Source organism: Lynx rufus, unplaced genomic scaffold (genome assembly GCF_022079265.1).
Source record: "Lynx rufus isolate CCGP_SWC_20201006 ecotype Redwood Valley unplaced genomic scaffold, mLynRuf1.p SCAF_7, whole genome shotgun sequence".
In the NCBI taxonomy this organism is placed as follows: Eukaryota; Metazoa; Chordata; class Mammalia; order Carnivora; family Felidae; genus Lynx; species Lynx rufus.
Window position 1 is genome coordinate 12,650,536 of NW_025814889.1, and position 25,876 is coordinate 12,676,411.

Below are 25,876 nucleotides of genomic sequence, written 5' to 3' on the forward strand. Positions count from 1 at the left end.
TGTCCACCAGACAGTCTTCCAACAGACTTTCGTCAGGGGGGCCGGAGGGGTGAATTTCAGAATCTCTATTTTCAGTATGAGCGATGGAGGTGAGCTCAAATTATGAACACACAGCAGATGAGAGAGCCTAGTCCAGGGGATTTCTTGTCCCTATTCTTGGGCACAGCCCCCTTTGCTGCACGTCCCCACAGAATATTCCCACAACGGAGAGGAGTTTCTAGGAAATGCGTAACAACTATTGTTGGATCCCAAGATTTCCTTTATGGCAACCAGATGGTGAAGGGGATGTAGACTCTACAACCCTCACTGGCTGTGTGTGGAATGCTGGCAGCCAGTGCGGGGAATTTTGAGCCTCAGGTCATATCATAAAGTGTCCAATTTCCCTTGGGGGAGCCGACTGCCTGCTGACTTCAATGGGCACATCTCAAGGTGCCACCTCATAGAGAGCTGGTCTCCACAGTGGATTCACCTTCCTCGAGTGGGACAGGAGACGCTAAAAAGGCCAGGGAATACTCCTCATGACAGACTTACAGCTCAGGCTTGAGAACTTCTGGGCAGGAATGGCTGGGACGGTTCTAAGAGTTCCATGAATGATGGAGAAGAGGGATTAAGGCTTCCCTCGGTGGGGAGAGCTTTGGTAGGACATCAGGAAGAATTTAACCATTTCAGGCTTTAAAAGATCCTGAGCTGACAGTCGGTGAAGCATCTGACTTGGGCCCACATCATAATCTCACAGTTCGTGAGTGGGAGCCCCGCGTCGGGCTCTGTGCTGACAGCTCGGAGCCTGGGGCCTGCTTCGGATTCTGTGTCTCCCTCTCTCTCTGCTCCTCCCCCGCGCTCTCTCTGTGTCTCTCAAACATAAATAAACATTAAAAAAAAGACCTCAGCTGAGCTGCTGGGTAGGACTGGGGTTCCCGCGTGTGCCTCATAACCAGGCTCCGCAAATACAGTTCCAACATTCATTACCATCACGGAAGGGGGACATGCAACTACCCAATTTAATTCTCAATAAACACTTATTTAGTCAATATTTACCGAGTATCTACTATGTGCCAGGCACTTACAGGGCTCCAGGAATGAAAAAAGGAATGCAACACACTGTCCTGGCCATGAGAAGGCTGCACTTTAGTGGAAGATACAGGCAACGAAACATACAAAGTGCTGTGCGAGCCGCAATGAGTGACACAAAGATAAACGTAGCAGAGAGTACGTTCTAGTCCAAGGGAATTAAAAATACAGCTGGATGGAAACACGGGGAGAGAAACTGGTAAACGGGCAAGGGAATCTCAGGTTGGCTGGTTGAACTGTCTAGCATTCAGAAATGTTTTCATTTCAGCTGGACTTTGGGCAAGGACTTAATCTTTCCATGTTGGGGTCAATTAAAGAAGGGAAATTATCCTGTCTCATCACAGATAAGGGCACACGGGCATGTCATTATCTATTATTTCAAGGAAGGGATCCCAGTCTGGAGCATTACGGTAAAACCAAGAAAAATTGAGCATAGGGTTCATGTTCCATGAGACTTGCCATCACAACATTTAAGAAGACACATCTTGTCTTCTTAAACAGCCATGTACTTAATTTGTCAGCCTCTAATGCCGGACCTCCTCCTCCAAAATTGCCTGTGTGGCATTTGACCACCAAGAAAAACACTGCTGATTCTGCTTAAGGTTTTTGTTCTCCACAGTTCACTGCCTTCAGAGGGAATCGTCCTACTGAGAGGCTCTGCGGTCCTGACGTCCCAGGATTCTTCTGAGAATCAAAGGAAGAAGGGACTCATTATACCCACTTTACATAAGAGAACATGAGTTTTGGAAAGTGACTGCATCAAGTCTTCCGACGTGGGGGGAATGTTCCAGCGCCCCAACCCTCCTCAGCACACAATCATCTCGAGCAAGTCCTCTATCATGCCTATCCGTCCCCACCCCCCAAAATCTTCAGTAAGATTAAAAAGGAAAAACTGAGAAGTGTTTCTGTTTTTTTTTAGGGCAGGCTTGGTACTTACTTTCACTGCATAATAGTGAACCCCGTAGGTTGGGAGAGACTCCACGATGCTCATGTAGCTGGGAAGAGAAAACACACACACACACACACACACACACACACACACAGGTGGTTATTCGGCAGGTCTGGAATCAGAGACATATTTATGTGTGCGCGTGTGTGCGTGACAAAGCTCTCAGAGTGATTATTTACCTGAAAATTGAAACTGAACCCTCGTCGCCCCCCCCCGGGAGTTATGTGTCTTTGCGAACAGAACTGAACAACCCTGCCACATGCTATATGAACACACACAAACACAGCCTCGTGGGCACTGGGAGAGGCCACTTACTTTACAATTGCTTGACCTCTGGTCTGGCCGTTCAGTTTCTTGTAGTGCTCAATGACTCGGTCCTCACTAGAATTGCAACACAAAGATGGTGTTACATACGGTCCCTAGGTCAACGGTCAGCACCCTGCTGACGGAGAACCTTCTTCCGAACCTGAGCAACGTCCTGAGAAGTTCCAAGGAGCCAACAGCTCCTGGAGAAAGGATTTGTCCTGAAGTGGCATTTCTGAACTCAGCCTAAGTGAGGTGTTTTGGGCTACAGCTTTACTTGGGGTCAGCTCCCTGCAAGAAATGCTACCATGGCAGATGAGGAAGAGGCAGTGAGCATGTGTCTCCCTGGAGAGGGACACAGAGCCGGGGACAAGAAGAGGCCGGCTGGCTGGGGGTCAGGGGGGGCGCTGTGGCAGAATGCCCGCATCTTCCTCGATCCTTCCTGGATCCTGTCTGCACACGGCCTCACAGGGGAGGGCAGGCGCTGACCTCAACAGAATGCCCACGTCTTCCCTATCACGAATTAGTGGTCAGCGTTGAGGGCTCCCAAGGAGGATGGAAAGTTCTGGAATTTGGGCCTGGCTAACACAATCCATGAGGCAATCCAAGGCCCAGAGACGCCCTGGGAAACAATGAGGCAGCTACCAGAAGTGAGATGGGAACGCCACGATGTCCTGAAATCTCAGCTCTAAAACAGCAAGAGACTGGCTTGTGCCTTGGGAGACACCCGCCAGCCAAACCCCTCTTTGACAGGGTGGGGGGCACGAAGGGACTCTCTGAGAAGGGACTCTGGTGCCCAGACAGCCATGGCGGCTGAAGCACAGAGCCAACCTGGGGAGTCACAGGGAAAGCACATCCCACCTGCAGAGGAGTCAAGTCCAAAAGACCCGGCCTCCGTGACCTGGCCACACCGCCAGGAGCCTCATTCCTCCACCTTCTCCCCACCCCTTTCTCACCCCAGGCCCGTGGGCTTCGTGACAGGAGGCAGTGAGGGAGGGATGAACCCTCAAGACCTCCTTGGTTGGCCTTCGTTATTTATTATGAATTTGGTATTCCAGAGTTCATCTAAAACCTTATTTGCCAACGTCTTGTTTTTTTTCTTTAGGGAAAAAAGAAAGGCCATTTCTGAGGGCCATGTGTTCTGTATGTTCAGTAACTACCACGTGGGGGTAATTTATTGACTTTCCGATCGCTCTCTGAATCTTCAACGGCTGTCTCTTCATTTTAGTATTCCGAAATCTGGTGTACGTGAAGATTACCTGACTTGACAAGAAAGCACTTTTCTAAACACCCCGAACAGGAACTGGCTAGCTCCAAGGAGGCTTCCTTTGGCTGGAGAGTCGTTTCGGTGGTTCCTGGACACCTGTTCGGAGAGGGGCAGATGCCCCTTTCTCCTCGGCTCCCAGACAACCCCTCCGCTTTGAGTGTGACAGAGCCCTTCTCCTGAGCGAAGTCTCCAGCAGCGTCGTGTTCGGGCTGGGCCCCCCGCCTCACCAGACCTTCAGAGCGAGACCTTCAGGGTCTGCTCTTCTCTCTCCCTGCCCACCCCCTCAATCAGCGGCTGGGCTGGGTGTGTTTCCTAGCACAGGGTTTCGAATTTTGTGAGGTCAACCTGTGGATCGCAGCTCAGGGGCGACAGGAGCCAATTTCCTTCCCAGTTTGGGGAGAGAAGGTCCCCGGGCGGCGAAGGCGAGATAAAAATCAACGTAGGGCTGTAGCTGCGAACACAGTCGAGGCTCAGACAAACACTGGTTAAAGTCAGAAACGCCGTCAGGCAGCTGTTCAGCTGTTTGCCAACTAGATGGCTTCTCAGGGCTTGACAGCTGCAGGAATCTGCCGCCCCTCGTTTCTCTGTACCTCCTGATGACCCAGGCCATCTGTGAGACCGCGGTATGCAGCTTCTCCTTCCCCAGCTCTCCCCGCTCTGAAACACCATGGACCCAGCACGCGCCATGCTGACTGAGAACCCACTCTGCTCCCTGCCCCCCCTCCTCCTTCCTCTGGAATTTACAGATAGCCCAAGTGCACTGAGCTCTGTGGACAGTTTCCCAGCTACCCCGGATCTCTGGTAGGGAGTTATCGATGGGATAACTGTAAAAAAGGCACCAGCCACAGAATCCCGAAACACTATTTGGAGGACACTGTGTTACATAAAGGAGGAAGACAGATGATTCCGGCCGACTGTGCCTAGCCACGTCATTCTGGGAGATCATCTCTCTGCAGGCAGCGGCCCAGAAAACCCACGGGGATGGAGATATGGTTCCCTGTCTTGCAGGAGCCATCGCCTGCACTGGTCAGTGATTTTGGAGTAAAGATAGATGCCCCTGCATACCCTGTAGGGGTGGTTCGGCCGGCGGGGTGGTGCCCAGCATTTGCAAGCGAGGCCCTTGAGAGAATCCAGGTCAGGGCCCTGCTACTGCTCTGTTCTATGGCCCTGGGCACGTAATTCTAACCGTCTGCGTCACCTGTCCCCCGAAAGGGAAATCCCATGGAATAGAAGTCCAAGCTGGTTACACGCTTGGGGAAAATTAGCAGAAAGCATTACTGCACGATTACTCAGCATTATGATGTACCTTTCACTACATGCTAATTGCATTATGTGACTTCTTACTTCTGCTCTTGCTTACAGTCTGGATCTAGTAGGTATGGTTAATTCCGCTTTATGGGTGGGAAATTGAGGCGGCAGAGAAGTAACTGAAGCTTCCCGTGCTATTCAGAGACATGGCTGGGATTCTAAACCCCACAGCTTTGCTCTCTAAGCTGTGATGCCTTTCCCGACTAGTGTGGACGGGCTCCCTATGGCTTAGTCCAGCCTAAGGGTTGTCTGCCGCGTCCGTGAAGTCTAGCGAGAGCGGGAGAGCCTGGAAGAAGGGCAAATATCCGTCGCCCTTCAGGGACGATCAGGGCAACACGAGGCTGTGGGCAACCTGACAGACTGTGGTGTCAGAGCGAGTGAAAGTCTCTTCCACCGACAAGGGGTCATGGTTAATCGTAGAGACGCGTGATGATGCTGTGGCCGAGGAAAGTCTACGAACACGCAAGTCTGTCCTGTCTCCGGTCTACGAAGCACGAATAGCATTTATCCCTTCCTGAAGTCTTTGCTTTTTAGAAATCCAAATGAGTAGGTTGGAATATAGAGACCGACTTCAACCGGCCAACTGCAGTGAATAAGGCATTTTTTCGGCAATGCACCAACAAGATGGGCCATGCGGCTGGCATGTCTGTGCATAGGCTGGGCTGTGCTCCCTGAGGGCACCTGTTTCAAAAATCTCACTTCCTCCGTTCCGTGTCTTCCCCGTGAGTACACACAGGGGCACGGGTGCCACTGGGTCCAAGTGAGGCCCAGGGAAAGCGCTGGCCGGGCCCCAGAGATTGGAGGGGTGTCGGTAAAGACGAAGCTGTTCATATGAACACAAAAGACGAGAGCGACATGAAGGAAGACATTTCTGTATTAGAAGTAACATGTGAGCGTGGAACAGACTGTGGAGATCACGAAAGAGAGAAAGAGAGAGAGACACACACACACAGACTGGGAAGGAGCTGGTAAGCATAGGGTGTACATGCCGGGAAACAAATGAATGAGGAGGTCGCTGAGGGATGGTTTAGATTAAAAGCAACTCTGACCCCAGAAAACCCAGCCCCCCCCCGCCTGGCAAATTCATCCCCTTCGTGCAGGAACTACTGGTCTCCAGAACTATATTCTCGTGTCTCTAACTCTTTCACCATTGGTATCCCCAATGCGAACAGCTGGTGGGGGAGGGGGACACGGACGATGAGGCCCAGGGGACACGGGGGACCGGGCAGAGGGCAGCACGGCTCCATGAGTGAGGGGACAGGAGCGTCATCTGTTGGTGTGCACAGGTGCAGGCCGTCAAGCTGGCAGCGTGGGAGCGGACACACGCATGGGTGAGTCTGCAGGTGAGACAGATTCTGTCCCTGGGGGGGCAGGTTAGGATTCTATAAAGCCACCAGGTATCCACCTCTATGTTTGTGCAGGACGTGTGGCAAAAAACCAGCTCAGAGAGACGAGATGGTGGGGGACGGGGGGTGCCAGCACCCCGGGGGCAGGGGGGCTCTCTGCCCCTGGGACTCAGCGTCTCATTTCTGCTCCCGCTGCCCCATCACTTGGTCTCTTGAGGAGAAACGACCTGTGGCCCAGAGTTGAACCCGCTAATGCCGTGTGCATCACCACCCGCCCCAACCCAGCCATTGGAATCTCTGGAAGCCACCTGAATAACTGAGCCACTAGTGTGCTGCCTGCAAAAGTGTCCAGATGAGACGAAATGTTAGCAATCCAGACGTTGCACAAAGCAGATTCAAGAGGTGTTTACAAGCGTCGCATGTTACAGTTTATCAGGACTGACCTGCGACTTTTGTTTTACTATTACTACTTTTGTTGTTGTTGTTAATAAAAGCACTCATTGCTTGTTGCAAAGGACTCAGAAGGAACACGAGGGCCATGGCAGTGCACTCCTCCTGGGTCGGTGGTGAGGGCCACCCGGGGACACAGGCCCCACCCGATCGTGACCAGAACCACAATCCAGGACCCTTTCGCGCGCCTGTTTTGTTCGGAATCAGTAATCCGGGGCCTGACGGATGAACTAGGGTGTAATGTTCCATGGCGGCCAAATCAGGAGATAAGAAATATTGTGGGAAAATCAAAGAATCAATCTCTCTCTTCTGCAAATGAAAAAAAAAAAAAACCCGCAGTTCTCCCACATCTCCAAACCTCACACATCCTGTCATCAAATGACAGGGATTCCAGAATGAAACTCGAGCAGCACATGAAAGGGTCTCCAAGGAGGCAAAGCATCCAAAGTGAAATTTTAGACGTTTTTTTTTTTTTTCTTAAGAGAAAGAAAATAGAAAATGGCAAACCATGCCACTTAAATACATGCTGAAAACGGTTTGGCCAAGACCTAAGCCGCTTCTACAAGTTGGAGTGGGGCCGGCTGGGTCCTGGTGCCCCGGCCCCTAGTGCCCCGGGAGGGCTCGCTCCTGATGGGTGTGCCGAGGGGGTGCAGCTTACCAGTAGGCCAGGGAGGGGTGCTCCTTCAGGGCTTGAGTGGGGAGCGCCGGCAGCTTCTTTAAGTCACTCCTCACCACCTCATTGCTGGAAGACAGGGAGGGCACACAGACAATGCCAAGGAATGGTTCACCCTCCGAGAAAACCACCGCACTGTGTGATCTGCCCCGCCCCGGCGGCCTCAGCCGAGACCCCACATCTGTTCCCTTTTAATGAAAACTGGACGGGGGACGGGGGGTAGGAAGGGGTGCTCCCTTTTAATTGATTGATTTAATATAGAGGAAAGAGAACACACGAGGTGCAGAGCCCAGAAGGCCTCTCCTCTGGGGCACAGAACAGGACAGGGCATCGGGCTCACAGATGGCCCGTATGTGGAGCGGGGCACGCGCCCAGGGCCCCTGAGCAGCACAAATCTGGGAAGAGAAGGGTCAACAGTGTCTGTGGGAGAAGCTCCTGGGGTCCCATCACGGGCTCTGGGGGCCCCAACGGGCAACCTGACTGCTTCTCCTTGAGAGCTGTTTCCTTCAAGAACACACAATGCTGGTTTTCTCTGCTCGGATCATCTGCACACTGGAGACTGTTGTCCAAAATATGAGAAAAAAAAAAACCTTCTGCTTTTGGGCCACCTGGGTGGCTCAGTTGGTTAAGCATCAGGCTTTGGCTCGGGTCACGATTGCACAGTTCTTGAGTTCAAGCCCCAGCATCGGCTCGCTGCTGTCCGTGCGGAGTTGGCTTCAGATCCTCTGTCTCCCTCTCTCTCTGCCCCTCCCCTGCTCGTTTCTCTCTCCCTCTCTCCAAAATAAATAAAGATAAAAGAAAGAAAGAAAGAAAGAAAGAAAGAAAGAAAGAAAGAAAGAAAGAAAGAAAGAAAGAAAGAAGGAAAAGAAAGAAATGACTCTTGCTTTTGACAAGACCTGGAAATGACTCCAAGAGTGGGAAGTGGATTATCTGGTCCTAGACGCAGGTCCCGGCACCAGAAATTCTGTTCCCCGCCCCCCCCTCCCCCCAGCTCCCATGTTGTCAGGTTAGAAGGGCACTTAAAACTCCCCTAGTTGTAACCAGGCTTCTTCAGAGGCTTGACTCCTCTCTGCACCCTCAACAGACCTGCATCCCCGCTGGGCCAGGGCACTGGGGTCTGCACGCACTCTTCACCTCCAGAGGCAATTTCTGGCCTCCTCCTTGGGATAGCTTTGGCCTTTAAAGCGGCTCACGGCCCCTGCCCCGCTGGCAAGGGCTCACCCCGCGGAGCCTGCCTCGGTCCACAGTTCTAACCAAGGCCACAGTAGCAGCTTCTGTGCTCCTCGCACAGAGCAAGGCAGATGCTGGCCCCTGGGAGGCTGAGCGATAACATCAAGACAGCAAGGAGATAGGAGCTCAGGAAGTACATGTGAAGGAAGGACAGAAGGGCAGCACAGTCACAGATGGGGAGCTCCTGAGGCAGCTGGACAGCAGACACCCCGACATCCACGCCGCAGACTGGAGGATGTGCCCTTTGGGAGAACCCACCCTCCCGGAAATGCTGCCCCGGGCAACGGATCACAGCGGCTACCCTTTGCATACCAAGTGCCAGTGGGCAAACCGTTCCAGGACTTTCGGTTCGGTTCATTTACGTGGTGACAGAGAAACACACGGGGGGGGGGGGGGGACTGGGTGGGGACACAGCTGCTCTCAGGGTGCTTTCCAAGTGGACTGAGAAATGGTGTCAGTGGTGTTTCTGCACAGCCGACCAGAAGAACAGCTCAACGTGTTACCATATGATGCAACAAATCCAAGTACTACAGCAGCTGTCACCTACGTGGTTAGGCAAGGATTTATCAATTAATGGTTAAAAAGTTGAAGGTATTTGGGGAGCCCCTGCTAGACAGGGGAAAACAGTGTAGGGGGCTCCAAAAAAGATAAGGCACAGTCATTATCCAAGAGGCGCTCGCGAGTTAGCGGGGCGGCGTGAGCGCGAACAGAAATGTAACTGATTAAGGGCCGTAGTCGATCACGTTGATTCAAACAACGCATTCGATAGCTCAGAGGAAAGAGAGCCCCTGTGAGCTCTGGTGGAAGCAACAGCTTTGGGGAAGGGCCTGGGTGGAGAAAAGAAATAGGAGTATCATTTTCATGGAGTTCACACGTAGCCAGTAGGCAACGGCCAGCCACCGGGGGTTTTCAAATGGGTGAGCCCCCTGTGTTTGGGAAAATTCAGTTCCCAAGCAGGGTTTGGAATTTTTACTCGCATCCTATTAAGGCATCGTTCAAGCAAATATTCAGTTCACCGAACACCTGAGAGCCCGCGGGGATGAATTTCTGGATCTCACCTCCCCTGTTTCACCACAGGCACCCTGAGAACAGGGCTTCGATTCACTGATCATCAGCGGCACCTTACCTATCAAAAGCTACTCACTCTTGTGGGATGAACTTGTGCTGGCAGAAGCCGCGGGGGGAGCAAATTCAGCTGAAGCTGGAGTTTGGGTTTTCTCACACTCATCACATTTGGAGTATATTTGGGGAAGGAGGAAGGTAAAGGAGGAAGGGATCGTCTTACGCACCAAACACTAGTTTGTTGGCAAACAAGTTTCCCCGATGACCATCGCAGGCTTGATTTCCTGGCGGGAGCCTGCCGTGGCTTCTCCAGCTCTCCCCCAGGGCATGGTCACACGGACAAATACAACAAGAAATCACGAAGGCGTGAAGCCCATCCAAATCCATTACATTCTGGAAGGGATCCATGGCTCTTAATCCTTCCCACAGGACAGCTATGTAGAAATGTTTTATTTGCCTTTCTGCCGTCTGTAAACATCTGTGCTAACTTAGAGGTGGTCAGCCCAGCGAAATGATCTGGCCCCACTCTGTGGCCGCGTATCGGACGGCTGCCCTGATGGCAGACCTGGTCGCTGCATCTCCAGAGGCGTGGGAAGCTACGACCTAACGAACGTCCTAGAAGTCCCCAGTTTCCTCTTTCAGGGTCATCGACTCAGACATTTCCCCCCAGAGTTCAGTGCACTTGATAAATGCCGATGTATAAGACAGCCTAAAATGGTTCATGTTCCATTTTTAGAAAAAGAAAAAAGGCCCCTTGGAGAGTCATTTGCTACACTGCGCATCAACCCAAAGTCTTCTCATTTTTAACATTCACCAGATTTTATTCCAAACTTTTGGGAAGTGGACTCTCAGTGTTGCTCTGGTCTTTGATTTAGGGGGATTTTTGAGATGATGTGTCTCTTTCCTACCACCTACACTGCTTATCATATCTGGGACGTTCAAATGATCTACTAAGAACACATTCTAAGATTTCTAGCAATATATCAAACAAGAAATTTGCTGCAAATAACAGCAACAACAGATTTAACCAAGACACCATAAAGCGAAGGAAGCAAAAATCAAATTTGATCAGAGGATTAGCAAAATCCACATGGGTTTGTTTCCCTTTAAAAAAACGAGGAAACACTTTTTCAGAAGATTCTCCTTAGGTTCAATGAGATGTCCATAATTTGCAGGACAAATCTGGGACACAGAGAAAATGCTTAGTGCGGCAGAATTCTTCCTGAACCCAGTGGTTTCGATGCACACGGCACTAAAACACAAAAGAGCGCTAAGCCCAGAAAGTCAAACCAGCGTAACAAGGAGGATTGTCCTGCAATTCAGGCAAGGCAACGTGATGCCTTTTCACTAACACTAATGCCTCCGTGTTTTAAAAGGCTATCGTGAAGGTCAAGTTCCCCAGGGAGAGGGATTTCCTAAGTAAAAGAGCCCTACAGGTCCTCATTATCCGTAATTCCCAAATCCAAAAAGCTCTAAGAAACAGACATTTCTGTAACACCCTTGGTGGCAATCCTCACCTTTTTATAGGAGGCAACATTGGACCTTTCTCTGTCCCACTTGGTGCAAATATCCATGTTCTGGTGCAGGCACAGTAAGAGGTTAGGTTCCAGGACAGTGCCCCAGACACTATCACGGTGTTCAGGAACACCCTGAATTGTCCCCGTCTAAAATCTACAAATTTCAGAATTCAGAAACATCACCGACACCCTAAAGTTTCAGACCCACACTGTGGATCTGTACGACTTTATTCAATGGTACAATGAATCTAGAAAACTCTAAGATTAATAAGGCAAGTTGTATATTTTTTTCTTCTTTACTGATCTTTAAAAACCACGCAGGGAACAATTTCCTTCCTTTTCCTTCCTCCCTGTTTGTTTGTTTGTTTGAACCAAGTTTAAGTCCTGGTTACAACAAAGAAAATGAGGTGCTTGCCTATTTTCTCCCAATCACATGCTTTTTTTAGAAGTGTGTAGGGAGGGCTGGAAAAGCTCGTAGCTGGGATGTTGCCTGTAACACTTCTATCGTTGTGTGAACATTTGCAGACACTGGCAACCTGAGGACCCGCTGAGACTTCTCCAGCATGGGATTCTGGATTCTGGGTCTGGATCACGGAGAAACAGGCTACGCTCCATGGAGGGGGAACATTGCCAACATTTACGAATTGTGTGCCTTCATTTTCTGATGCTAACTACCAATTTATCTGAGTACAGATTTCTTTCTTGACGAGTGAGTCTGGCTTCCTAGGGTGATGCAAAACGTTTTGTGAGTTTCTAACATAGTTGGGAACTTGCAAAATTCGAAACAAGTTTTTAAACATTTTAGAAGTCTACAATCGAAGACAGTAATTACACGCAAATGAAACAAGCAGCAGCAACTGATTAACTTTCTACATCTCCCTTAGACTGGGAATCTTAATTTTGAAAAACTGACATAGTGTTATAGCCACGAGCCTTTCCGCTATTCACTAGGTCAACTCGAAATACCATATTGCTATTAAATAAATGCTTCACAAAAGAGGCAGCTGTCATAATACAAAATCTCCTCCTTACTTTATAGCTAAACGATTCCCACAGGACTTGAAGGATATCGTCCTACAAAATCCCCTGTCTGAATATTTTCCTATGCTCAGAAAATGTGAATTACACACTTGAAAAGCTCAGGAAAATGGAATTTTGTGCATAAAACAAAGATTTCTGTAACAATTTATAACTTTTCCACTTGAACATTTTGTTTCAAATTTTCACAGATTTTGTTCCTTTTCAAAAGGTCTTGCGGGCGTGAAATATTCCAGCTGCTTCTCGCTCAAAGTCCTTTCTTAAATCATGGGAAAACCATCACATACCCCTTCTCTCTCTCTCTCTCCCTCTCTCTTTTTGTGTGTGAAATAACATACGAGAATTACATACATTTAAATTATTCCCACAAAAACTCTCCTTTGGGCTGACAGATGTGTTTTAAGCTTAACAGAGGACTTTTCTACTAAGTTTCCAACAGGGACATTCGCAATTTGGGGTTTTAAAGATACAATTCAAACTGGTAAAGATACCAGTTCTATGCTAAACGTTCACTATTCCAAACCCCACTGTCTGAGTATTTCTTACTCTACCTAAGACTCTCAGCAAATCTATTTTGCTTACTATACGATCACCGCCAACTAGTTTTTTTCGAGACACCAATTAAAAAGTTGTAGGAAACAGGGCACCCTGGGTGGCTCAGTCGGTTAAGTGTCTGACTCTTGGTTTCGGCTCAGGTCATGATCTCACAGTTTCATGAGTTCGAGCCCCACATCGGGCTCTGCACTGGGCAGTATGGAGCCTGCTTGAGATTGTCTCTCTGCCCCTCCCTCCCTCACTCCATTTCAAAAAGCATTAGATAATAATAATAATTATTATTATTTTAAGAGATAGAATTAGAAACCTGCAGGTTGATAAATCAGGACACAGCAAAATTTCTTACATACCACTGGAACTCCGCTGGGCTAATACTCTCTCACTTGGACCTGTGTTTAAGTTTGTGCAGATGTCATATAAACTGAACCCTAAGTACTCAATCACAGCGTCGCTTCTTTTTCTGTGGCCGCTGTGTTTATTTTGGAACAGACAGAGCCTGCAGATGGAGGTTTTCCTTCCCCTGCCTCTCAGGCACATGACAGTCTCTGAACAGGTAAGCACCACGTGGCCCATGGACCTTTACATGAAATGCTCTTAACATCAGTCTTTTTCAGGTGCTGTTTGCTTACTGGTCCTGAGAAATGTTTTGCTGGTAGAATCCTGTTTTAATGATTAGCGTCAGTGCATCCGGTCCTCTATAACAAAGATATTTCCAGGGCCCAAGGGACGGCCCAGAGTAACAGAGCTTTACTGATCTGGTTTCAATTAAATCCTGTTAACAAAAAAATTCTATAGAACAGATGTTTTCTACTGGTCCCTGTTAATGTTTGGATGGTTCTTTATACCAAAGGTAGTGTGACTCAGGCATTTATGTGTGCTGTTTGGCATAAAACATTTTTTTTTTAAATCAGTTCACTGATTTGGCAAAAAGTTTAAAATGATCTTTTCCCCCTCTTTTGGTGGCACCCTTCTGAGAGTATCAAAAGGGTTGACAGAAAGTAAAGTGTGAGGTGATTCTCAACATCAGGAAGAGAGACTGGCTATGAGGGTTTTCAGTTAAGGTCCCCTTAGAGAAAAAAAACGAAAAATCAAGTTCTTGTGTACAATGTAGCAATAAGTCTTCTGTGACATTAATACGTAACTAGGGCGCCTGGGAGGCTCGGTCGGCGAAGCGTCCAACTTTGACTCAGGTCATGATCGCAACAGCTTGTGAGTTCGAGCCCCGCGTCGGGCTCTGTGCTGACAGCTCCGAGCCCAGAGCCTGCTTCGGATTCTGCGTCTCCCTCTCTCTCTGCCCCTTCCCCACTTGCACTCTGTCTCTGTCTCTCTCTCAAAACTAAATAACACATTAAAAAAAATTAAATTACAATGTAACCATACAATTTGGATATCCTGTTCAGTTGATTAAATGAGGTGTTCCTGCACTGACCTTTTCGAGGAAGAGAATCTTACTTTTTTCTATAATAACCCAAGGCTTTTCCCTTTAAATTTTTAAAATAGGAAATGTCAGTGTTCAGCACTCAAGCCACTGCAGTGTTTCTGATGCATAAAGTATGGATAAATCACGGAAAACGTGTGTTAGCTGACGAGTGTCCAGGAGGGACGATCAAATGAGAACTTTGTTTTTAAACCGTGTTGATCCTTTTCAACCTAATATTTGCCTCTAGAGCTGGCAAGGATAGCAGGCCTTAGGCTATTCGATTGTTTTTAAACAGAAATGCCAACTCTACATTTCCTGATTGTGGAAGGACATCCATTTTTGTACACACAAAGACACCAGGAAGTGAAGAACGATTATCGTGCTGTGCTAAGGAAAATAATACAAGTGAGAAAATATTATTTTTCGATAAGGCTATTTCCCAAACCTTTAATGAGGGCTCACAAATCTGTCCCCAATATGTTAGACTATGATGACATAGATTTCTTCCTGCCCCGGACAATACTTCTTATTGATCTCTATGTACCCCAGCCATTTCTTCTCAGCAACGCTCAACCCGACATCTCATGGTAAAGTCCAAGAAGATAAAGTGAGCATTTCCATTCACAGGAAAGAAAAGGGGAGCTTGGTAAGAATAAGCCTCCAGGGGTCTGCTGGGCAAGACTGAGTCCAAAATCAGAAACAGAAGAGCCTGGGAGGGGCAGGAGGAAGAAGAATTATGATTCCGTGTTGTCCGTATACTGCTTTCCTTCTGGTAAAGTACATTAGCACTTTTGACTTCTCCCTTGTCATTATACTTCAAGGAAACTGCTCCCATAATTTTTAGATGTGTAATATTCATTCCACTGAAATGTAGTTGTGTATGTTTCCTGACACGTAAATCTACAGAATAGTCACATCTAGAGCAAAACAGCCTTTCAGGAAGTTCAGTTTGGTACCCTCTGGCTATGAAAAGGTTACTTTGTCTTTTGTGGGCGACCATTAGTTAAAAAGGTTCTTTAATCCTCTAGATTCTAGAATATCCTAGACTTAAGCCCTGGACCATGCCGCAGTGTTCTTCTGTGCGATCGAAGCGGACCTCTCATTTTATTGATGCTGTTCAGCAAAACATATTCTATTGACGGGTATGTATACAAGTCAAAGCCTTTCAGTTAAATGTAATGCACAGAACTTAATGCACAGTCCTGCATGAATTATTATTAATAGACTGAACGTAACTCTACAATACTAAACTTCTCAGACTAGGACACCTAAAACGCCTAATGTTCAGCCACCAAACTAAATGTGCTCAACGTTAATGCTTTGGGGATTTCCCTGGGTATAGATGGGAAAAGGCACCAACAAGGAATTTAGAATGACCTTCTCTTATTCCAAAACGCCAGGCCACTCTTGCACACAGACCGTGGGCCTGCTGCAGATGACAGGTGTTGATCAGGGCACCGCACGGAACAGATCACCTCCACCTTCCGCGACGGGAGGTCTACCCTGGCACACAGAGTGACCTTTGGGATAAGGTGTCTGACCTCTCCCTCCCGTGAAGGCTGTTTCTCTCCCCAGACAGCTGGGGACAAACAAACTGAGAGGCAGCACTTTGACAAATGAAGCTAAACCAGGATCCTTTGTTTCTCTGAGCCCCATGAGCTAGCATTCCACAGGCTCATTAAGGGACCATGAATTACTGGGAGGCCAGGCCTACAACTTCCTCCTCCCTGGCAATCCCTGAGGCCAAACGTTCCCAGGATCTGTGGGGTCAGACGACTTCACAGTTCACGTTCCATCCTGTCAGGGTACTCTCAAAAATAAATAATATCTACAGCGGAGTTCGGGGCTGGTCAAAGAAAAGGGGGGAAGAGTATCTTTGGAGAATCGATTGCACCTGGGGTTGTTAAACTATTTTTCAAGGGATCGGAAGTCTTTGTAAGATATAAAGCTGCATTTATCAAAACCCCCAAATTCCAATACCAAATGAAGGGCATAAAAAAGTAACAACTGCAAAAAACCCCCCAAAAAACAAAACAACAACAACAAAAAAAGCCAAACATAGTTTCTATATCCTCAAAATGTTTCATTCAACAGATTCACTGAATGGTTACTGGCCACCTATGATGTTTAAGGTCTCCTGCTAAGGCTGTAAAAAAGCCTTAGTTAAAAAAAAAAATTGACTACCTCTGCTTTATAGCAAGAACTTGGGAAGCCTAAACACAAGGGGCCTGGAGGTCTCCTTATGCAAATATTCAAACTGGGCTGAAGGGACTAATTTTAGAATCAGGGGTAAGCACACTGCAACCCACCAGCCCTCTGCTGGTTTTTGTATGGCCCATGAGCTAAGAATGGCTTTTATATTCTTTGAATGGTTAGAAAACAAACAATTCAAAAGAACAGTATATCAGGATACAAGAAAATGTATACAAGATTCAAATTTCCAAGTCTATAAATAAAGTTTTATTGGAACACTGCTATACTCCTGTATTTACCTGTTGTCTATGGCTCCTTTTGCACTTACAAAGGGAGAGCTGAGTAATTACAGCAGAGACTCTATGGCCTGCAAAACCCAAGATTAGTTACCATCTGGCCCTTTACAGAAAATGTTGGCTTACCCCCCCTTTTTTTTTTTAACATTTACTTATTTTTGAGAGACAGAGAGAGACAAAGCATGAACAGGGGAGGGGCAGAGAGAGAGGGAGACACAGAATCCAAAGCAGGCTCCAGGCTCTGAGCAGTCAGCACAGAGCCCGACGCGGGGCTTGAACCCACAAACCGTGAGATCATGACCTGAGCTGAAGTCAGACGCTTAACTGACTGAGCCATCCAGGCACCCCAAACTGACCCTTGTTTTATTTTATTTTTTTTTTTTTATTTTTTTTTTCAACGTTTATTTATTTTTGGGACAGAGAGAGACAGAGCATGAACGGGGGAGGGGCAGAGAGAGAGGGAGACACAGAATCGGAAACAGGCTCCATCCAGGCTCTGAGCTGTCAGCCCAGAGCCCAACGCGGGGCTCGAACTCACGGACCGCGAGATCGTGACCTGGCTGAAGTCGGACGCTTAACCGACTGCGCCACCCAGGCGCCCCAACTGACCCTTGTTTTAAATCATAAACTACGTTTTTTGCTTTTGCTGAGATATCGGAATGAGAACATACACCTCAGGCTTTGTTACAAAGCTTTAGATATGCACATGGAGACCAAAGAGAAAACAGCGAAGGCTTCACAAACCAGGCCGCATGAACTTGACAAATCTAGACAAGTACAGGTAAGGCACTAACTGAAGTAGTTTAGATCAAATCTGCCAAAGCATGAGAAAACATACAAGTCCCATCATGGACTAGAGTCAGGATTTGTGTTTCTTTAAAAAAAATTTTTTTAATGTTTATCTATATTTGAGAGAGAGAGAGAGAGAGAGAGAGAGAGCGAGCGACCAGGGGAGGGGCATAGAGAGGGAGACACAGAATCTGAAGCAGGCTCCAGGCTCCGAGCTGTCAGCACAGAGCCCAGCGCGGGGCTCGAGCTCACGGACCATGAGATCATGACCTGAGCCGAAGGTGGATGGATACTTAACCAACTGAGCCACTCAGGCACCCCAGATGTTAGAATCTTCTAATAACGATTTAAAAACAAACAAAAAAATTGTAATGTTTATTTATTTTTGAAAGAGAGAGAGAGAGAGACAGAATGCAAGCAGGGGAGGGGCAAAGAGAGAGGGAGATACAGAATCCAAAGCAGGGTCCAGGCTCTGAGCTGTCAGCATAGAGCCCGACGCGGAGCTCGAACTCACAAACCGTGAGACCATGACCTGAGCCGAAGTCGGACGCTCAACTGACTGAGCCACCCAGGCGCCCCAGTGTTTCTTAATTTTAATACCAATTTTGCGTATTTCCTATTGATGAGTCAGAATGCTATGCCCAGACACTGTTTTCTTGTACATTTAGACCTTGATTCTAAAATATGGGCTATCCCAGACATCTCTCGGGGAGTTCAAGAAAGCAGAATGCCTGGAATAATGTCTGTCTTTGAGCAGACAGTCCGTTGGTGGATGTCTACAACTCCCTACTCTGAGGGCTCCACTAACGATCATGAGAAAATGAGAGGCGATTCAATCACGCTGGTCAATGGGCAAAAGCTTCAGGAAATGAACGGCACTGAGAAGCTGGCAGTTCCACAAGTTAATAACCAGTGCACAGTGTCCCCGGTGGTTAAGTGTTTACATTCTCTCCAATGGAATATCTAGAGAGGGAAGAAAAGTAGAAGTGGGGAACCGAGATACTTTCAGGAAGGAAATCTCCCTATGGGATAGCATTTCATCCTTTGGAGGAGCAGGAGACTAAAACGGAGAGAGAGAAAAAATGTCCACGTTGCGGGATAATCTAAAGCCCTGTTCACACCAGAGTGGTGGCTTCAGGCTCTAGGTTCCAGCTGACAAACCTCACTAGTGGCCATGTGTGACAGTGGGTGCTGGTCTCTGCTTTAGTGATCTCTAGGCTTTTCATTTAGTACAGAACATCCTCCTTGCTGTTACTATGTTTCCTCTGCCCGATACGTCTGTTTCAATTGACAAGTTGAGAGGTGGCTCTCGTCATTAATATATATATATATTTTTAATTTTTTAAATAATTTTGTTTAACATTTATTTACTTTTGAGAGAGAGACAGAGCATCAGCAGGGGAGGGGCAGAGAGAGAGAGGGAGACACAGAATCCGAAACAGGCTCCAGGCTCCGAGCTGTCAGCACAGAGCCCGACACCGGGCTCGAACTCACGAACCGCAAAATCATGACCTGAGCCGAAGTCGGCCACCCAACCGACTGAGCCATCCAGGCACTCCTCGTTAATATCTAACATTAAAGCACTGCCCTCCTACAAAGTATAGAAAGAATAGTTTCTTTTAATAAAGATTAACAGAGCACAGTAAGAAAACAAATCCTTTTGTAAACTCACCTAGAAAAATCTCCCTTTGCCTCCTGTAGAAGAAAAAATTCAACGTCAATGAAACATTCCTGTACCGTGTTCCAGACTTTTAAATACATTCCACCGTCATGACCACTCCTCTACTGAGTAAGCTCAGCTTACTACTGCTGCTGTCCTATCTGCTATAGGAAGACAATGGGGCAAGGACCATGCATTTGCCACATGAATATGAGACACAAAATTAAACTTTAGAAAGTTATATATAAAGAAAGTGATTCATAACAACAAAATGCAAGTTTCTACCTCTGGACCCTGGTCTACCTTCTTCTGGATTGAGGATTCCGGATCTGAACATGTGTCTGGGTAGAAATGCTTAGTGTCTTATGTTACTTGTTTTGTATTGTGGGCTCTTTCCTGGTCATCCTAAGAAGGGGCCGTGGAACCTTCAAGGAATCTTGAATATAACAGTTGTTTAAGAAATCTTTGTGGAAGAAATAAATGAATGCCGTCCTTCTAATTCATCTTGCCAGCATTACTAAAACTGTCATTGCTGCCGATTTTCATTAACACCTCTTTTACCCATAAGTGAAAGGCCTGTCCGTTCCTTGTCTTTCCATAGGATGTGCAATGATTCTCTTGGCAGTTAAATCTTGCTATTTACTGGGCTTTCTCCAGAGTGGGGGAGGGCACTAACCCTGAAGAAAAGGGAGTTACTGAACGATCCTTGTTTCCCCCAGGCTCAAGTGATACACACAATTTTCCTTTGCAGAGAGACCCTGTCTTAAAATTCTGGAAGGCCAGAAGCCTCTATTGACTGCCATGGTGTAGCTCCTTCCTATTAGTGTCATAAATAATTAAGATGACAAATAGGTAGTGAATATGGCAGCCTGCTGGGTGTGCTCAATCTTACTCCCGTCTCTACTGCGTATGGCTCTGGGACAGCCAGATGAGGACAGGACAACTCACCTGTAAAATATAGGAGGCTAATTCAAACACCACTTCACTGTCAACATCGATCAGCTCCTAGAGGGACAAACCAAAAAGAAAGGTAAGTTTGGTCCTTTAACAGGATTTCTTTAGGACATCTCCTAAAAAAAGACCCGCTCTCTTTTTTCTCAGCTGTTTCCCAGAATCTCAAACGCTCAGAGAATATCTCTGTGCCGAATTACTTGGCCCTAAATGATTCCCGACATTCTATTCGCAGCTTTTAGCCAGAGGCGGACCCCAGTGGTCCTGGATCTCCCCAGTCACCTCAAAGCTTTAAATCTTGATGAGAAATTAGGGAAATGTTACAAATCTGTGAATCTGATTCATCAGTGGCATAAGGTTACTTGATAACCAATGGTGATTTCTTGGTGAACTTGACTTTGGGACCAGGAGTAAGGCTTTATGGAAAAGAAAAAAGTCATAATGGGATTGTGACTCTTTAAATTAAAGTTAGATAAAAATTAAAAATACAGTTTCTCATTACAATGCCCTCATTGCTTTTATGCACTCAACAGTTCGATGCAGCGGCTGGCTACCATGGGGTCAGAGCAGGTACGGACCACTTTTGTCCTTGTAGAAAGTTCTACTGGCCAGCACTGCCACAGAGTCTAAGTTTAAAAACGCTTCTTTCCTTTTACTTCTTCCCCTCAATATTTAATCATGATCTAAGGATATGGTCTTAAAAGGGTATAAACCTGTCCTTGGTTTTTGAAAAAAAAATCTCATATATGTATTTTTCAATATGCATATAGTTCATATCCATTTTCTAAGCAGCTTTTTGAGGTGTAACTGATACACAGAAAAAACTGCACATTTAGTGCACACAATTTGATGACGTTGGACGTACGCAAACGTTGTGACACCATCACTATGGTCAAGGTAATAAACATCCGTCGTCTCCAAGCCCAGTCCTCTCTGCTTTCACTGAGAACAGAAATCCAGAAATGTCAAGGGACTCTCCCCAAGTCACAAGGCCTTAGTGGCCGTGAGGAGACCAGAAACAATCCCCCAACCTCTTGTCCGGCAAGGGACCTCCCTGAGTGCGTGAGTGCCCCTGAGTCAACAGGGACTCAGGAGGTATCAGCTGGTGCTTGTCAGAATGGCTACCATTAAAAAGACAAGAAATAGCACGTGTTGGAGAGCAGGTGGAGAAGAGGGAACCCTCGTGCACTGGGGGTGGGGGGGGTGAGCATAAACTGGTACAGCCACTGTGGAAAACAGAATGAAGGTTCCTCAAAAATTTAAAAATAGAACTATCGCAGATCATGTGATCCAGAAATTCCACTTCTGGCGACGCGTCCAAGGGAAATGAAACCAACTCAAAAAGATGTCTGCATGCCTTGTTCGCTGCAACAGCCAGTTCTAAACATGGACACAGCCTGTGTCCATCAATGGGTGAATGGATAAAGAAAACGTTGTATAAGCACTGGGCATTGTACGTAAGTGATGAATCACTAAGTTCTGCCCTTGAAACCAGTGTTACACTATATGTTAACTAACTAGAAATTTATTTTATTTATTTACTAACTAGAATTTAAATAAAATTTTGAAAAAAAAAGTGTGGTGTGTGTGTGTGTGTGTGTGTGTGTGTGTGTAATGGAGTATTACTCAGCCATAAAAAAGAATGAAATCTTGCCATTTGTCACAATATAGATAGATCTTGAGGGCATTATGCTAAGTGAGGTAAGTCAGACAGAGAAAGACAAGTACTGAATGATAGTGCTGATACACAGAATGTAAAAGAAAGAAAGAAAATTCAAATTTGTAGATACAGAGAACAGACTGGTTGTTGCCGGCGGTGGAGGGGGGGGAAAGGTGAAAGGGGCCAAAAAGTAAAAGCTTTCAGTTTATAAATAAGTTCTGAGGATATAATGTACAGCATTGTGACTATAGTCATTGTAGATTTGAAGGTTGCTAAGAGGTATAGTTACTGTATATTTGAAGGTTGCTAAGAGAAGCAGATCTTGGAACTTCTCAACACAAGGAAATAAATGTCTATGTGGACGGACGGTAATGTACAAATATCGAGCCATTATGTTGTACACGTGAAACTAATACAATATTATGTGTCAATTACATTTCGACTAAAAAAAGTAAGGACTCGGTGTCAGCCAACATATTCTTGGAACCATATCTATCACTGAAGTTAGCCAAAACTAGAGTTATTTTTCACTCGAATTATAAACCGAACTCTGATTCATGGATTTTCTAATGAGTTTCTTTTGTGGTCCACAACTGGACCCTGGAATTCAAAACAATGCGCTCGAGCAAGCCTGTATCTTTCGAGGGAGGGATATCATTTGGGCTCTTTCAAAAGGCTTAGTGATTTCAAAGACGGATAATAATATTTGCCACCGAACGACCTTACAAGTGTGGGCTAAGAGAACCAAGGAGACCATATGGAAGGATCGGGCACAATAATTCTTTATGCTTAACCAGCTGAGAGAGCTTTACGGCCGCTGTAATTGATATAGACTGTCAGGGTCGGGATACAGAGGAATGTGTGGAATTGCCGTTCTGGGATTACCAGATCCCATCAGAATGTAAATCATTCAACAATGTACAAATGATTTAACAGAAACACTGTCCAGGGTTTCCACGGCGGACCGCTTCCACATGCGCTACGTTCCTTTCCATTCCCACCGACTGACTTCCTGCACGCTCACGGGCGCTGGCCCCCGCACGCTCTGTGTGCTCTCCTGTCAAACATTTACACCCGTGTTGCAGCTAATGGTCGATGGTGGGCTAATCGTTAACATTCGAGGAGAGGCTTATCTAGCGTGCGACTCAAAACCAGCCATCAGGAACAGCCCTTTTAAGTGTGAACACAAGCTTTTAGTTCATGATGTGACTCATCCGCTAAATGAAAATGTACCTGTAGGGGGAAGAAGGGTAGAGAAGGCAGAGGAAGGTCTTTCTTTGGCAATCCAGAGGTGCGATCTTTCTGCTCACGCAGAGAAAATACACTGAATGAGACCACAGAGAGGGCAGGTGAAAACCACACACTCTCCTGGGGTGCAGGGTTTTCCCTAGAAGAGGACGACAGGGGAAAGGAGGAGGGCACCTGCTTCACCTACTACTGAATAACGTGTCCGGCTTTCTCTGATCTTTTGAAGAATGCCCCGGAAAGACAAAACGCAACCGCCCGCAGGTGTGCGCGTGTGTGCTCAGAGCAGGGTTGGGGAGGATGGCCCGCTTCCTCCCACTCCGCATTGTTTTATCCCAGGTGACTCAGGAGCTCAAGGAAGAGGCCCGGGGTCATGTATCAGCAGCGTCACGGTTAACAATATTCTCAGAAAGATTTCCATCTGTGGGTCTCCAAGAGTTCCAAGTAAATAGCCCCACGAGAACCCCGGGCGGCAGGTGTGAGGTTCTCCAAAAGTGCCGAGAACTGGAGGACCTCTTCACGACCCCCGTGCTCCAAGGGACTTGGTGGGGGTCTTTACACAACCCTGGATCTTAACGAAAAGCATTCCTCCGTCGTCGGCAATGACAGAAATTCCAACTTTCGCGTGAGATTAATACGCTCGATATAACAGAAAACGTGACTAACAACCATATGGTAGGCTGATAAGATTTCAGGGAGGACGATCCATTGCCAGGTCCATCCAGAACAATCTGCAGGGCTCGCCCACCACTACCACCTCTCTCCTCACCACAAAATGACTGAGGAGTTTGGTTCTTGCCACCCTCCTTAAGATCACTTCTACTCTCACTAGAAAGTTCCAGGTTCTAGTTCCAACCCCCCACCCCCATCAGCTCTGGGACACTGAATAAATCACTGGATCTCCTCCCGTTTCGTTTTCCTCCGTAGAAGGGGGCTAATGACTTCTTTTCCAATTATTTTACTGAGTTTGGTGAGGAAATGGAGGGTGATTTAGAAACCCTAAGACACACTGCAAATATCCTGTCTTCTGTAGGATTTATTGGGGCTCACTGGTGCTTACAATCTGACCCCCACAACGTTGCCTCTGTGCTTCAGCGTTGTTCGGCATTCACGGGAATCTTTAGTAAGACGTATTTTTCTAACGAGGAGAGAACATTATGCAAACGTGTCTCCATGTGTGTGTCTATCACCCAAGTGGTCCCGATGCCACATCCGGCCTCCCTGTGCCTGTGTAAGCACCCGGGCTCATTGCACAACTCATAATGGCTGCATGATGACGCCCCAGGCAAACAGGGGCTGGGGTGCAGGAAGGGACTGACGTGGTCTTGCACAACCGTCTTCCTTAGCCCTTTGCCAGTTTTTCATCAGTCAAGTTCCCTCCTGTTTGGCTAATGACCCACTGGCGTATGGGCCATTCATGCTGGGCCACCGTGCTCTGACTCTGTGGCACAGTGATTCCTTCTGCTTCTGGCCCGTGTCGTGACCCTGGGGAGACTGTCTCTTAGAGGTCACGAGAACCACCAAGATGGTGAGCCAGAGTGAAATTTGTCACTAGAAATGAAAACGAAAAGTCCCTCTCTGTCCTTCTTTCCTTCCACCCCCTGTCATAGGAACACACACACTAAACCTACCATCATCAAGTGAAAAGACAAGGAAGGGCTGGGATTCTGTAACTCTGAGACTAATACTTATGTTGCTTCCTTTGTCCTGTGGGGCCTGACTGCGGGCTTTGTTTCTCTCATCTTCAGACAAGACAATACGATCTGTTCATTAGCAAAGCTCTTTGAAGATCTTGGATAAAGACCACTTACTTCAATTTCAACAAGAGTGATGGTGTTTAGCCCTACATAGCAAAGGCACCCCAAGGATGATTATTTAAATTTTAATAATTTGTGAAGCTCCCAGACCTATGTGGACGGCTCAGAGAAGAAGGCGGGGCAAGACCAGCAGCCCACATAAAGCAGCAATTTTAAGTTTCTTTAGACATGATCCGCTCTCATTGGGTACATGTAGGCATCAGACTTGACCATTTCACAGGAGCTATGCAAATCCTTGCTCCCTGGGATTGGAAAGTAACTGATGAAAAACAATTTACTGAGCATTGTGTATGTGCCTAGTTTAGTGACAGTCATGGAAGGTGACCATAAAAACTCACTCTGAAGAATGCTCGTGCCAATTTGTCCTCCAGCCCAAAGAGTCCCACTGCAGCCCACCTTTAGATACAGATGATGGGTTGCTTCTTTGGCGATCACTGGCGGACAAGATAAGGGTTGAGAACAAGCACTTCGGTGTGACAATCATATTTAAGAGTGGATAGTGGGGCGCCTGGGTGGCGCAGTTAAGCGTCCGACTTCAGCCAGGTCACGATCTCGCGGTCTGGGAGTTCGAGCCCCGCGTCAGGCTCTGGGCTGATGGCTCAGAGCCTGGAGCCTGTTTCCGATTCTGTGTCTCCCTCTCTCTGTGACCCTCCCCCGTTCATGCTCTGTCTCTCTCTGTCCCAAAAATAAATAAACGTTGAAAAAAAAAATTAAAAAAAAAAAAAAAGAGTGGATAGTCAATCCCGTATTATCAATCGGAATCCTTCTTTTTTAAAAATTAAGAAAGACACTGACATGTTGTGTCCTAGCACTTGTGGCCGGCAAGACTTTCAAAAATTATTGTGGTGATGACCTCTTGACAGCAATTTCCCTTCAGCAGCGGAGAGAAGGCAGGATTCTACCCTGCAGCCTGAAGGCGGGGCAAAAGCTGAGATCAGAATCCGCATCCACCCCATCACTCCCATTGGGTATGACAAGTCCACTGTCTCCCATGGGGCTGGTCGATGGGCCTCTTCGGTTTGGCAGAGGAAGCCACATCCAAAGAGAGACAAGACTGGAAAGAAAGCTTGGCAGGAGAG

At 47.1% G+C, this 25,876-nt stretch overlaps 1 protein-coding gene across 1 annotated transcript in view; it reads right to left on the reverse strand.

Annotated features, from left to right (window-relative positions):
* FRMD4A (FERM domain containing 4A) overlaps positions 1 to 25,876 on the reverse strand; it is a 217,079-nt gene that overhangs the window by 90,010 nt on the left and 101,193 nt on the right. The window contains exons 6-10 of the mRNA XM_047066791.1: positions 20,073 to 20,129; positions 19,137 to 19,159; positions 7,350 to 7,433; positions 2,333 to 2,398; positions 2,006 to 2,063 (exon numbers count right to left, since the gene is read on the reverse strand). Coding sequence (XP_046922747.1) covers positions 2,006 to 2,063; positions 2,333 to 2,398; positions 7,350 to 7,433; positions 19,137 to 19,159; positions 20,073 to 20,129 — 288 coding nt within the window. The remainder of the gene's footprint in view (positions 1 to 2,005; positions 2,064 to 2,332; positions 2,399 to 7,349; positions 7,434 to 19,136; positions 19,160 to 20,072; positions 20,130 to 25,876) is intronic.